Raw genomic sequence first — 13,550 nt, forward strand, 5'->3', positions numbered from 1 at the left:
CACGGGTGTCTTTTCTGTCCTGGTCCTTTAGGGACTCAGCCTGTTTCTGTCATTCCGTCTCATACCTTCTTCTGCCCACCACAGTTGGCTTGCAAAGGTGAACTTTTACAGGCTTCCCATGGTGGAAAGAGATTGTGTTCTCGGCAATTCTCTAGAGAAGAGGTAATGCAAGTGAAAGCAACGTATTTTAGGTTTCCTTTTGCTTGTCTTTCTTACTAATTGATTACTTGATGTTCCCATTGGTTATTTCATATACCCAACCCCTTCCTGCCTCTTGACTATCTCATACTTTTTTGCTTTCTGGTAGTTGAGTCAGGAGCATCTTCCTGGGTGTTTTTATGAAGCACATCCTGCTGGAAGGTTCTGTATTCTAGCCCCGAGGAGTGTAGTCAGTGATTAAGTGTAAAATTCTGTCCAGGCACATGATGGGCTCTGCATTAGAGCGCTGCTGCCCCCGGGCTATTTGACAGCTGTCTGCCTCGATATGATATTAAATCACTGTGAAGCGTCAGACTAGGAATACCAATTTGCAACCAAAGTATGCTTCTGATGCACGAGAAACTTCAGACAGAAACAGCTCTAAACACGGCTTGGAAAGGTTTTTGATGAGAAAATTGTAAATATTAGCACCTCTAAACTTGAAATATTACCCATTGAGCCAATATTTGCATGTGTAATCTCTCCTCATGCCAGGAAAGAGACTAGATTGAATTACTTAGCGAAACCTAAAAGAAATTTTAACTCCTGCCTTGATGAGGCAACAAGGTCAGCCACTTAGCAGCCTGGCCCAGGTTCTGCTTGTCCAGAGAGTGGTAACTCAGTCTGAGTGTGGAGTTGAGACCCATCATGCACTGCTTTGCATGTTGAAGATGCTTGCCCAGTGCAGAAATGTTCCCTCCGTTCCAGCGAAGAATACTATCACTGAGAGTTGTTGCAGTTGCCACACTTCTGGTTCCTTAATGACTGAGAGCTTCCATCTGCTCTGCTCCAGGCATGTCGCTACCAAAGACCATTAAATCTGTGTTAGCTATGTTTCATTTTTATTCAGGACTTTATGAACTGGTAGATTTTTTGTAAGGCCCTATGTTGGCAGGGCCTCTCTGATAATCAGTACCTACAAGAACACACAGCCTGTGCGGTCTCATGGGCCTAGCATCTGGCTTGCTAGCCCCATCGCCATCTTGAAATTGTTAAATAATTTTATAATAAGAATCTACATGTTCTCACTTTGTACTGGGCTCCATAAATTATACAGCAGCCTCCTGATAAATGTATCATAGTTATTTTAGCATAAACACACACACTAAGCAAGGTTATGCTCTAATCATTTGAATTAGTCCTAGCCCTGCATTTCCTAGGAGCAGTTACTCTAGTTTTGTTTAGTTCATTGTTCATAGCAACCTTATAGAGCATAACTACCATGAGTAATAGGACACAAAATGTATTTGTCAGTTAGTATTAGTTTGGCCTCTGCTGATCATCTCGGGTTAATTTCAGGCCATGTAAACAAGTGTTTGGAAGTGTATTGAGTTTTAAAACATTTGGTATGTTCATGTGATGATAGTTATATATTCCACACACTTACAAATTACTATAAAATATCTCCATGTGAAAAGGGGGCACTTTGATTTTATTTTGGCTTATATAATATAAGCAGAAAGACTTTAAACAATGTATGTATTCCTTGCTAAGTAATTTTTACTTCATAACCTTTATGATTTTATCTGATTACAAACACTAAAGCATATATTGAATTTAAGAGACTAATATTCTAAAGTTAAGAATCATTTTACTAAAAACTACATAAATGATGTATGCTAGCTAGTAGTCAAAAACATAAATTTCTTAGGTCACTCTTATTTTGGCCTCCTGGTATGTTTCTCTTTATAGTATCTTCATGCAATCCTCTGGGTTCTGAGCCTGATAGAGCTGTGAAATGGTTCTTTGTGCTCTTTGACCCATTTTCAGGACCTAGTACAAAACAACATCTAAATCCAGCTTCTGAATGGTATCTTCTTGATGTCTGTGCTGCACCAGTGCAGAAGATAAGTCTCATTTCCCCATCCTTAGGCAAGATGTTATTCCCTAAAGAGTCCTTTCTGGTTTAGATTTGGGGGAGATTGGATAGGGTCTATGAGAGCAGTTATAGCGAAACCAGGCTTTTGGCCTTCTTGGCAACTTTCTGCTAGTGTGTGGGAGGGAAAGTGTTTGCAAAGTGATATATGAATCAAAATTGTTACTTCATTCATTTGAGGTTTATTTCTTTTAATTCTTGTTTCATTTAGTACAGTTGTCTCATGAACCCCAAATCTGTCATACTGGCTCCCAGGTGTTTGGGCAGATATGCTTTGTTCTCTGATGTGATTTCCATTAGATGTGTTTCACAAACCCCCTGAGATGAGAGGTGGGTGGGATCAGCTTTGAAGATGGGAAGCAGGGGTGTAGGGATGCTCCTAACCTTGCTCCCACTCTTTGGGATAGTTCTGCTGCTGCTTTCTGCTCCATGGCTTTGTGGCTTTCAATTATTTTTTCTTTCTTTCTCTTTTTTTTTTAAATCTCTCTGCTATACTGCTGTGGAGAATGGTTGACATTTTCTACAACTGATTTTTCTTCTCCTACAGAGACATCCCGATGCCCCTTGTCAGCTCAGGGGTAGAGCATGGCAACCTGCGTGAGCTGGCATTTGCAAGGATGAAAGACCTTGGAATACAGGTATGAGTAAATGTGGCTGCTGGATATACTGTAAAGAAAAAAGGTATCTAATCACATGTCTCCAGGGCTGTCACTCTTAGGCATTGCTGGCACCAGTTGGGTCAGAAGGCTTATGTATGTTAGAGGTGTTCTGTGTAGCATGTAGAAGCTGAAGTGGGTGGTGACAAAAACTGCTGCTGTCCCTATATCCTCTTCTGACTTTTGTGACCTGTTGGCTTTGTGTTTACTAAGCAACTTCTCTCTCTCTCTCTTGAACCTAACAGAATGAAGGACACTGTTAATTTGACACTCTCTAGAGGTAGTAATGAGTTTGAAATGAAGTAGTTAGTGCCTGGCCAGGGTTCCAGGGGTTAGACTCTACCTGGAGTGCATTGCCATTGGTTAGGAGAGGTTGAGGGGATCTGTTGACTGTGTGTGTTCAAGCATGGACCATGCTTTTAGAGAGATGGTTCCAAGGCCGGCACAGTACACATTTGTAGACTTGCACATGACTTATTTTAGACTTACTCAACTTATCATGGAGGAAAAAAAAAAAATCTAAAACATGGTCCAAAAGAGCTTTTTTAAATGCCATTGGTTTATTCAACAAAAAAATAATTTGGCAGTTAATTAAATGTAATAGACAACTTTTCAGTTTTAGAAATGAGCAAGTGCATGTAGGAAGATTAGCAGCTCCACACAGGACTGTGTGTTTGTTCTGCTCCCCAGTCTCTAGCTGTCCTCAGTCTCTATCTCTGGCCTCCTAAGAACCTGCTCTAGGGAACCAGCAGGCCTGCCTACTGGCAGTCTCCCTATCTGTTTGGTCTTCTTTAACCCTGCCCCACTTAATCCATGCTAGCCTCTGCTAAGTGGTCCAGGATTGAATCCAAAGACCCAAGTCCCATAGGCAGTGTTCTTACCAGAAAGTACATATCATCTGTGCCTTGTAAAAAAAAAAAACAAATGAAACCATGCCCCAGGAAAGAACAAGTAGAAGCAATAGGTACCTGTTGACTGGCGGTAACTCAGCCACACACAGTCTCATGTAAAGAGCCGGCCTGGAAGAGACGATCTGCTCTTAGTAGATAAGCTGAGTATCCTTCTGGGCAGGTTTCCCAGAGCATCAAAATACCTTTGTTTTCGCAAAACTGAATTCTAAGCTCTATTAGATGCATTGTTAGTAAAATTGTTTGCATAATCTTGTCAGATTTTCTAGCATGATCCTGTGTCACTGGTAGGAAGTATTAGAATCCTGAAAATACGTTTATGATTTATTCTGTAGGGGGAAATTATGCCATAGGACATATCAATGGATAATGAATGCAAGGATTTTGTAATGATGTGTCAGGCTGTATAGTATGCACACTGGGTGGAGGAGTTGGAGTGAGGGTTGTTACAGATCCTGGCCATGCAGACTAGGCATTGCATTGACATTGCCTCCTAGAAGCTGTGCACAAAGGGATAGTCAAGAGCCATCTATAGTTGAGGTTCAGTTTGTGTCATAGGTTCCTTGTCTATCTTCCCTTCCTTCCTTCCTTCCTTCCTTCCTTCCTTCCTTCCTTCCTTCCTTCCTTTCTTCAGTTCTTTCTGAAGAGAAGCATACCTTTAATATGTATCTTTTGACATACCTACAATGATGTGATGTTAAATATTAATTTCATACACAGTGAAGGTTTTAAACATTTAAGAATTTGTTTTTTGCTCTTCTGTGATCATATTTTGGGACTGTATTTTCATTCATATTTTTAAGTTGTGTTTTTCAACTTGGGCAAAACTATTCTTTATTCCCCAATATTATATATGGTCTCTTTGAATTCTGAATTCATTTTAAAAGGAAAACTGTGCCACTTTACAAAGTCCTATCCTCAAATTTAGCAAAGATGGCTTTTCTAAGTTTTCATTCTTTTGTTTCAGTATAAGTCCTGTTCATATTTTGAGCCCAGGCTTTATTTTAAATGAACATTGAGTGAATGAGTCACTACTTTGATTTTTTTTTTTTTTTTTTTTTTTTTTTTTTTTTGGCAGTGCCGAGATGTGAGAACCAGGGAGGTTGGAATCCAAGAAATTCATCACAGAGTCCGGCCATACCAGGTCAGTGTCCTTTAAATCCATCCCAAGCTTGAACCCCACTTGTTCACAGAGCAAACCCTAGAAATGAGTGAATAAGTCAGCAGAACAGAGAATAGCAAGTCAGAAAGCCAGGCTTGAGAGTCACTGAGTTACAGAAGAGCCGGGTTAGGGGATCCAAGGCTGTGCCTTGTTTTTTCATCAGCACTACAGTGTGGGGAATGTTCTGTGGTGAAGCTGCTCCACTAGTCTGTCTGCAGTGACTCTGAAAGGCACAACAATTCTAGCCATTTGATCTGAATGCATTCAAGTGTAAGTAGCTGCCTATGATTAGGGGCTACCTTCTGTGGAGAGCCTTACTGATAGCCTCTATATAACCGTCAAGTTCTTGTCCTTTGGCCATGAATCAGTGAGTAGATAGCAATAGCTAACTGGCTTCCCAGACCATCAGCGCAGCACCCTGAGGCTTTCCGGGTTTCTTTACTTTCATACATCTGTAATGTCTAATGTGGTGCAACATTTTCTATGACCCCAAGAACTGTGAGGAAGGCTGGAATAGATGATCTCTGCATCAGAGTTTCTTTTCTCAGCATTAACTGTGATTGACATTAAAGGACCTTTTGAGGGAAAAAGTAGACCTGACACAGCTAATCATTTTGGCAAATTCTTAATCTAATTATATATCAAACATTAATCTGAGTGTTATTTGTTTTTGCTTTGCGCATGTTCTACCCATTTATAGGGTGTGTCTGTTATATCCTTAGAATTCTGAAAGTGTGCCTGTTGCCCCATAGTGTTCATAGAATCGTATGTACAGTGGGTTGAAGAGTCAGAATCAATGTAGATAGAAATCACTGAAGTCTCCCATCCAGCTATCATCCAACCCTCTTTGAGAAACTGTATTCTAGCAATTGGATTTTAACATTCTCATTCCTTCACTAGGCATATTTCACAAGCCCTGTACAGTTACACTTTTCTTAAATCCTGTTAAGAAACAAGAGACAGTGATCTCTCTCTCTCTCCCTCTCCCTCTCTCTCTCTCTCTCTCTCTCTCTCTCACACACACACACACACACAAGCCCTGTGTAGTGTTACACTTTTCTTAAATCCCGTTGAGAAACAAGAGACAAGGATCTCTCGCTCTCTCTCTCTCTCACACACACACACACACACACACACACACACAGTATAAAGTAGGTTTTAATGGAAGAAGTAAGGACTAGACAAGGAAACCATTGAATAGCTGACAATTTGAAAGTGAAACAGGAGATGAAAGACATTCTAAAAGCCACACATGTGATTTAATCTGTAATTTTATTTTAGAGACAATTCATAGGGCATCATAAATTTACATAGAAGCAGTCACTGAGCTGGATATCTGTAAGAATCTCAAGGTTAATTAAGTTCAAATATTTGTAAAATTGTTCTCTGTTTATAATAGTCCATGAACAAGGCATAAACTCTTGTTTAATCTTGTGCTACTTGAGAGGAGGCAAATAAAAACCATAATTAGTGATGATTCATTCTTTGTTCCAGGCTGAACATTAGCCTAAACACATCCATGCAATTATAAAAATGAGCTTGGGTCTCTAATTCTGAATGCGGTTTTTCATGGCTTTTCCTCCCACAGGTTGAATTGGTACGGAGAGATTATGTTGCCAATGGTGGCTGGGAAACCTTCCTGTCCTATGAAGATCCTGATCAGGACATTCTGATTGGCCTCCTGAGGCTGCGGAAGTGCTCTGAGGAGACCTTCCGATTTGAATTGGGTGGAGGCGTTTCCATAGTCCGAGAGCTACATGTGTATGGAAGTGTAGTCCCCGTGAGCAGCCGGGATCCCTCTAAATTTCAGCATCAGGTACTCTGCTTCCTGCTTCTAATTGTCTTATAGTTAAGAAATTGCCTGAAATAGGAAAAGATAAAAGCAGAGCGTGGGGAGGGAAGGAAGAGATGGTATGGAAAGAGCATAGGAACCAGAGTTTATTTCAGTTGTTCAGGGGCATTTCATCTCCATGTTGCTCCCTTGGGCTTCCATGGGTGCCAGGGGACAACAGATACACCTAGTGTGTCTGATTAAACAAAAGACTTTCACTTCCTGCAGAATCAAATGAGGTAATGGCAGGAAGGTGCTTCATAGCTATGAGTTGTGTAATATGTATGAAACCCTTTTCTAACCCCCAGCAACCTAAAATTAGAAATCTGTATCTTTAAGTTTCAGGAAAATATATTAAAAACAGTAATAGTAGGTTAAGCTAAACCCTAAATTGGATGGCAAAAGAATTTTGCCACATTGCAAACCTTTTAAAAAGTGGAAGGTGAACTGAATGAATAAGAACTGTTACTCCAAACTCCTGTCAGCTGGAGTTGCCTAGACCTTCCCTAAAAGAGAAAGACCCAACCCCATCACCCAGAATACCACAGCTGGCTCCTGTCTAAATGCTGCCTTCTCCTCCTAAGTCACTGAGTGTGCTCTGGGCAGGGTCCAGTGGTTTCCTTTTCCTCACTCATCAGTAGATTTTTATTGTTCTTTTTAGGACATTTAGCAGCTACTGTGTTTTGTGGCCTTCTCTTAGTGGGCTTCCTTTCTTGTTAATCCGCGAATCCCTTTATGCTCCTCCAGGGGTTCGGCATGCTGCTGATGGAAGAAGCAGAAAGAATAGCTCTGGAAGAGCATGGATCGGGGAAAATTGCAGTTATATCAGGTGACTGGAGAAAGGAGCCCATGGTTCATCCCTTCACATTGCACACTTGACACCACAAGATTTACTTTCTTGCCTCTATATGATTACTCTGTTCAAAACTGATCCAGGCTGATGGGGCGGGGGGAGAGGGGGTGTCTTATGCCCAAACCTTCTGGAAATTTCTGAGATCAGTTGGGTCAGCGTGAGCTTCTAGAAGCAGTCTGCTCCTCAGAGCTCCAGGCCAGTAACCTGTGCATGTCCTTTGCTTGTCTTATCTCCGGTCACTGAGGTCATCTTCTCTCTTGTGCTTTGTGCCATCTGCTGTCTGTGGAAATGGAGTTTGATACTACGGGCCTAAGGAAATGTGAACAGTGTAGAACCTGAGTTATTGGTTCAGGATGATTGAAGGTGTCTTCTATGATGCTGCTGTTGCCTTTACTCCTGAGTGACAGCTTTTTGTTTGGAAGTTGAAGGAAGAAAGAAATTTCCTCCACCCTCTTAGGGTCCCAGGCCAGATCTGAAAATTAAATAGGCAAAGACAAATTAGCAGGAGGAAGGTATACAAATGAGTAAAATGCAGGCCTTCGTGAGCAGATGAAGACTGGGAGAGGCATGTGAACCTGGTGTTTTAAAACTGAGTTTGATGAAGGCTGGAAAGTCGTGAAAAAAATGATAGAGGGAAGGATGTGGGCCAAGAGTAATAACCGGGCGACACCTATCAAAGCCTGTTGGTTCCTCCTGGTACCTCTCCGTCCTTAGAGGTAAGGATGCTCTTCGCTCCAGCGTGGGCTGGAGGGGTCTTCAGGGAGGTAGGGCAGTGGAAGGTCCACGCCCTTCCCGAACATGCTGTGTTCTCAATTCCTCCAGCTTTTGCCAAGATGCCTAAGTGGACTGGTGTATTCTGAGTCCTATGAGAGTTCTCCTCCCACCGCTGACCAAGTACATCTTACAGGGAGGAAACATGAAAGGAGACTGGGGGTTGGGCAAGAAATGAGGGCCAACCCCTTACTCTTCAGTGTGGTATCCCTGTAAGAAAAAATTACTAATTACTAGTAAGGAATCTAAGATGACAAAAGGCAGAATCAAAATTTATGCCCCTAGAATATATTTTGTTTTCCTGTTTGACTACCACATTCCAAAAGCTTACCTGTGACCTGAGAAATACTCTTTCCTGAAAATTGAGGCTAAAATGAGGTTTTTAAAAGAAAAGTCAATTAGAACTTGTCAGTCAATAAATCAATACTGGTGCCCAGGTCTTTATGATTACAATTATAGAAATATACTCACACAGGCTCACTTAATCATTTAGTCTGGCTTGGGTTTTGATGTTACCCAAATATATAATATATTTCTTAGCATGTCTAGCTTTTTCTGTTTTTCTCCATTACCCACAAAGAAATGCCTGGGTGAGTGAGGCTGCCTGGCCAGCACTGATTGATGAGTTATAGAAAGTGTTTCCTTCTCCCGGCTTACCCTGAACTTGGCCAGGGGTACCAGGAATGGACAGCCTGCCTCAGAATGCCTTCTGCCTCTGCGTCTGGGTGGGCTGACAGCTCCTCAGACTCGGGCTTTCATGTGCTTAGAGATCACCCACAGAGCAGGCTAAAATCATTTTAGTACATTCTGTTTTAGCCAGGGGCTGAGAGCCCACAATTGCTCACCAGCCAGTGTGCTGCCTCTGACTGTCTTCAGACCACATCTGAGATGCTAGACTTTAGTGTTCTCTGAACGCTGTGCTCCCTTCCCAGCCTTTAAAGTGACCTCAGCTGTCACACCTGCAGCCCTACACTCCCAGATGACACTGAGACTCGTGAATTTTCTAGTGTCTTTGGGTCCCTAATCAGGTTTCCATTTTCCATCACTGCCTTTCCTGACACCACTTTTTCCTCAGAAGTGTCCACCCAGGGCCCCTGACTGGCCTGAGGTCAAATCCAATTGCACATAAGAGCCTCTGTCTGTTTTTTCTGAGCAGGGTGTCTTTCTAAGTAGGAGTCAGCATCTGTCCTCAACAGCTCAATTTCATGTCATCTGCATGCTGAATTTCTAAAATAACAAGAAGCGACTTGCTTGGAGAAGTGTAAAGAGAACCTTTCCCTCCCTCCGCTACAGTGCTGGGCCTCCTCCCTGGCACCCTGCAGAGGGTCCTCCAGCCAGAACAGGTTTCTATAGGAATGAACAGCCCAGGAAGGAGTTCTTGGAACTAAAGTGAGTCTTTGGGGAAAAGGTTAGTGAGCGTTGTTTCCTGGCCTCTGGCCTGGGAGCCCCACCACTATAGTAAGGAAAACCACACACGGCCTTCTTGACTTCCTGTTTGACTCTGATCGGCCTCCACAAGAAAACACTGAACACATTTGCCTCTGTGGCAGGTACATTTTATTTCTCTTACTTAGCAGTGAATCCTGAGTCTGAGAGAGCTATTCTCCAGAGCTTAGGGAAAGTAGATAGCAAGTGGTTATTATTGTGCCATGTATTGATGTTGCTTTTTCCTTTCATTTTTTTCTAAGTCTGGTGGTAATGTGTGTGTGTCTGTGTGTATGTGTACACATGCTCACGTGTATTTTTTTAATTTTTATTTCATGTGCATTGGTATTTTTTGCCTGTATACTTCTCTGTGAGAGTGTCAGATCCCCGGGAACTAGAGTTATAGACAGTTGTGAGGTGTCATGTGGCTGCTGGGAAATGAACCTGAGTCCTCTGGAAGAACAGCAAATATTCTTAACTGCTGAGCCATCTCTTCAGCCCCACATATGTGTTTTAACTGGCATTTGTAAGAAGTCAAGCAGTTGCTCTCTGTACATTGATTCTTTTAAAAAACAAAAACAAAAAACCTAATGATACACGGTACTGCTGTTTGTGGGGTGTGTTTAATGAATGGTGCTATTAGATGTGGCACAGAGTAGACATGGTGAAGAGTAAAGAGTGTGCAGGAAGCCAGGCCCCATTCCTGCCTTGCCAACCACTCTCTTTGTGATCTAACGGACTTCATGGTCATTATTCATCTGATTTAAAGCCAGGTCTATCAGGTCTCTTTGACCATTCTAGTCTGGTGTCTTAGTTAGGGTCCTATTGCTGTGAAAAGATACCATGACCATGGCAATTCTTATAAAAGGAAACATTTTAATTGGGGTTGGCTTGCAGTTCAGAGGCTTAGTCGTTATCATCATGGCAGAAAGTTTGGCAGTGTACGGGAAGACATGGTGCCGGAGAGGGAGCTGAGAGTTCTACATCTTGATGCACAGGCAGTAGGACAACTTTGTACTACACTGGGCTGGGCTTGGATATATGAGGCTTCAAAGCCCGCCCCCATGGTGACACACTTCCTCCAACAAGGCCACACCTCCTAATAGTGCCACTATCTTATGGGCTAAGCATTTAAACAAAAGTCTATGGAAGCCATTCCTATTCAAGCCACCACATCTGGCTTCTCGGTCATCAGCAGAACTGCTTAGTTTGTGCTGATTGTGCTTGACCATCCCCTTGTCTGATACCGTAGATGACCCTTTAATTTCTTCAGTAGTGGACTCCATTCTCATTCTCAGATAGGTATTTGATAGTGCTAAAGTTCCCACAGGCAGTTGGTCCAGGCCATGAGTTGTGGATACATAGCCACTCTGTTTTCTCTGACATTGTCCTCAGCTCATAATTCTGCTCTCTGTGTTCATGGCTTTCTTCTAAGTCACACACAGTGGTGGCACAGCTGTTCTGTCTTGACATGGTTCGTGAGGAGAGGAGAGGGGATCATCTGTCATTTCATTGGCCTGACTGTAGGAGTAATACGTTTATATAGAACTCCGATTCATTGCGACTTCCATTCATCTTGGCAGCTGGTTTTCTCTGTTACTTAGATTTATAATCTGGTGCTGTACCTCTAGACAGTATTAGTAATTTCGCTGTAGATCTGACTTGAACCACTAGTCAGAAAGGTTCTATGTATTCTCATTTTCCCTATTTATAATCATTGTTCTTATCTGTTACCTCCATGTATTTATTGAAAGCTGTGCACCATGTGCTTGGTGAACATAGCTGCATGAGAAAGCTTAAATCTGCTTTAAGCAATTAGTTGGATGAAGTATTTTCTAAGAGGCATTCAAGTTTACTCTTTTAAAGTACATAATTGTCTTAGTAAACAGTTTTAAAGTTAACTGTCAACCACTTAAACTGTGAAAATTATTTAAAACGCAAAAAAATGAAATATTTAGCTTCCTTATCATCAAAATCACTGGGTGTGTTGAGGGGAAAAAATAAGTTTCTCTAATCCCAGTACTTAGGAGTCAGAGACAGGAGGATGGCCATGAGTTTAAAGCCACTATGGGCTACAGAGTAAGACACTTATCTCAGAAAGAGAGGTGTAATGTTGAGCTGCCTTCTGGGACTGGGTCTCCACCATTGTCTCCATGTGCAGGGACTGATAAGACTCCTCCTCAGGCCAAATTTTAGTCACAGCACTTGGGAGGCAGAGGCAGGTGGATCTCTGTGAGTTCCAGGACAGCCTGGTCTACAGAGCAAGTGCCAGGACAGGCTCCAAAGCAATGCAGAGAAACCCTGTCTTGGAGGGGGGAAAAAAAGGCAAAAACGTGATGTCTGCCTATATGGTGATGAGCACTCTGTCCTTGTAACATCAAGAAGCAGTTTATCTCAGCCTTCATGGATGGGGAAGATGCAAGGGCGGCTACTGTGGAAACTAACTACAATTTTTCAAATGCCATCACTAATAATCACCATGGAAACCAGAATTCTGATGTCACAATGCCCATACCATTTCTACAAGGGCAAATATAACATCAATAGCTACTGTTTAAAAAGCCATTTAACACCTTCAACAGAATGGGAGTTTTGTTTTTGTTTTTGTTTTTTTGTTTTTGTTTTTTTTTTTTTTTCCTTTCGGCAATTTTGGCTAGGTATCAGATTTAATCATGTTACTGTTTCAGTTTGCCAAGCTAATTACTATGCAGTAAGATGGACAGCTATTCCCCAAGCTCCCTGACTACCTTCGTCATAAGCAGTATTCTATTTGTGTTCTTTCAAGTAGAAAATTAATATGGCCATTGGCCAAGAGCTGTACAAGCTTGATAGATCACACCGTGATGGTGAGAGACGAGAAAAGGTCTGAATGGTTGGTGTCAGAAACCTCTCAAGTCAGAGCCTGATAGCCATTTTATTTAAATCTATTACGATGCCAACGATGAGGGGAGGAGAGACTTAAAGACAGGGTGAGTAAAATAGTAACTATGGATATGAGGTCATTCTTAATCATGTTACTCAAAGCCATGTGACCTAAAGCTATGACTACAGTCCCCAGTAGTCAAAAATCAATGTGTCTGTGCCTTATATAATCCAATATGGCTTCCTAGGACAGAAACTAATGATCTGGTGCCCTAGAGCCCATGATTAATAATGTTCTGTGTGGGCAGAAAATAGCAGTTGTTTCCTTAGGCTATGATCAACTGAGATTTGCTTCCTGGACCTGAGAAGCCTCACCTGTATTCCAGGCTCCTACACAGCTCTCCATTTTGGGTCAAGGTTATTTTATTCTTTGCATTATAATCTAATTGAAAAACAGGGTCCATTTGTAGCTGGTTCTGCCTGATAATGGACTCATAATCCTACCAGAGTCCCCCGAAGAGCGTCGTTATTATGGCAAGCTATTTGCTAATGGGCCAGGAAGCCTGCCAAATGCAAACTGGTTTGTACCACATGTGCAAGTGTGTTAATACAGGACTTAGCAAAAAGGAAGAGTGTTTGTTTCCTCTTTTGTGCTGTCTCCTTCACCCTTCAGATAATTTTCTTTTAAGTAAATTACCTTGCAGCATCTCCTAATTAAATGCATGTTTTCTGGTCACCACATATATTCTGCCACTTTGGTATTCTAACAGTGATCATGTGTTACGCTTTTTTGGTATGTGTTCCAATGGGCTTGTTTTTATCATTGCTGTAATCTTTTTAAAGACAATAGATACAGCATAAGGTATTGCATTGTTTGTTAAAAGTCCTCTATTGACTTCAGCATCATTATTAATCAGACTGGCATTGATGGCATAGAATGCTATTCAGCCAGATAACAAGATGACTGCATGTTTGCTAATTGGTGTCTTGTAGTTCAGCTATGAAGGC

At 41.8% G+C, this 13,550-nt stretch overlaps 1 protein-coding gene across 1 annotated transcript in view; it reads left to right on the forward strand.

Moving 5' to 3' along the window:
* Positions 1 to 13,550, forward strand: part of Elp3 (elongator acetyltransferase complex subunit 3) — a 64,100-nt gene that overhangs the window by 37,666 nt on the left and 12,884 nt on the right. Inside the window, exons 11-14 of the mRNA XM_051195512.1 lie at positions 2,622 to 2,712; positions 4,717 to 4,782; positions 6,389 to 6,616; positions 7,379 to 7,460. Of these exons, the coding sequence (XP_051051469.1) occupies positions 2,622 to 2,712; positions 4,717 to 4,782; positions 6,389 to 6,616; positions 7,379 to 7,460 (467 nt within the window). The remainder of the gene's footprint in view (positions 1 to 2,621; positions 2,713 to 4,716; positions 4,783 to 6,388; positions 6,617 to 7,378; positions 7,461 to 13,550) is intronic.

This window comes from Phodopus roborovskii, unplaced genomic scaffold (genome assembly GCF_943737965.1).
Source record: "Phodopus roborovskii unplaced genomic scaffold, PHOROB, whole genome shotgun sequence".
Lineage (NCBI taxonomy): Eukaryota > Metazoa > Chordata > Mammalia > Rodentia > Cricetidae > Phodopus > Phodopus roborovskii.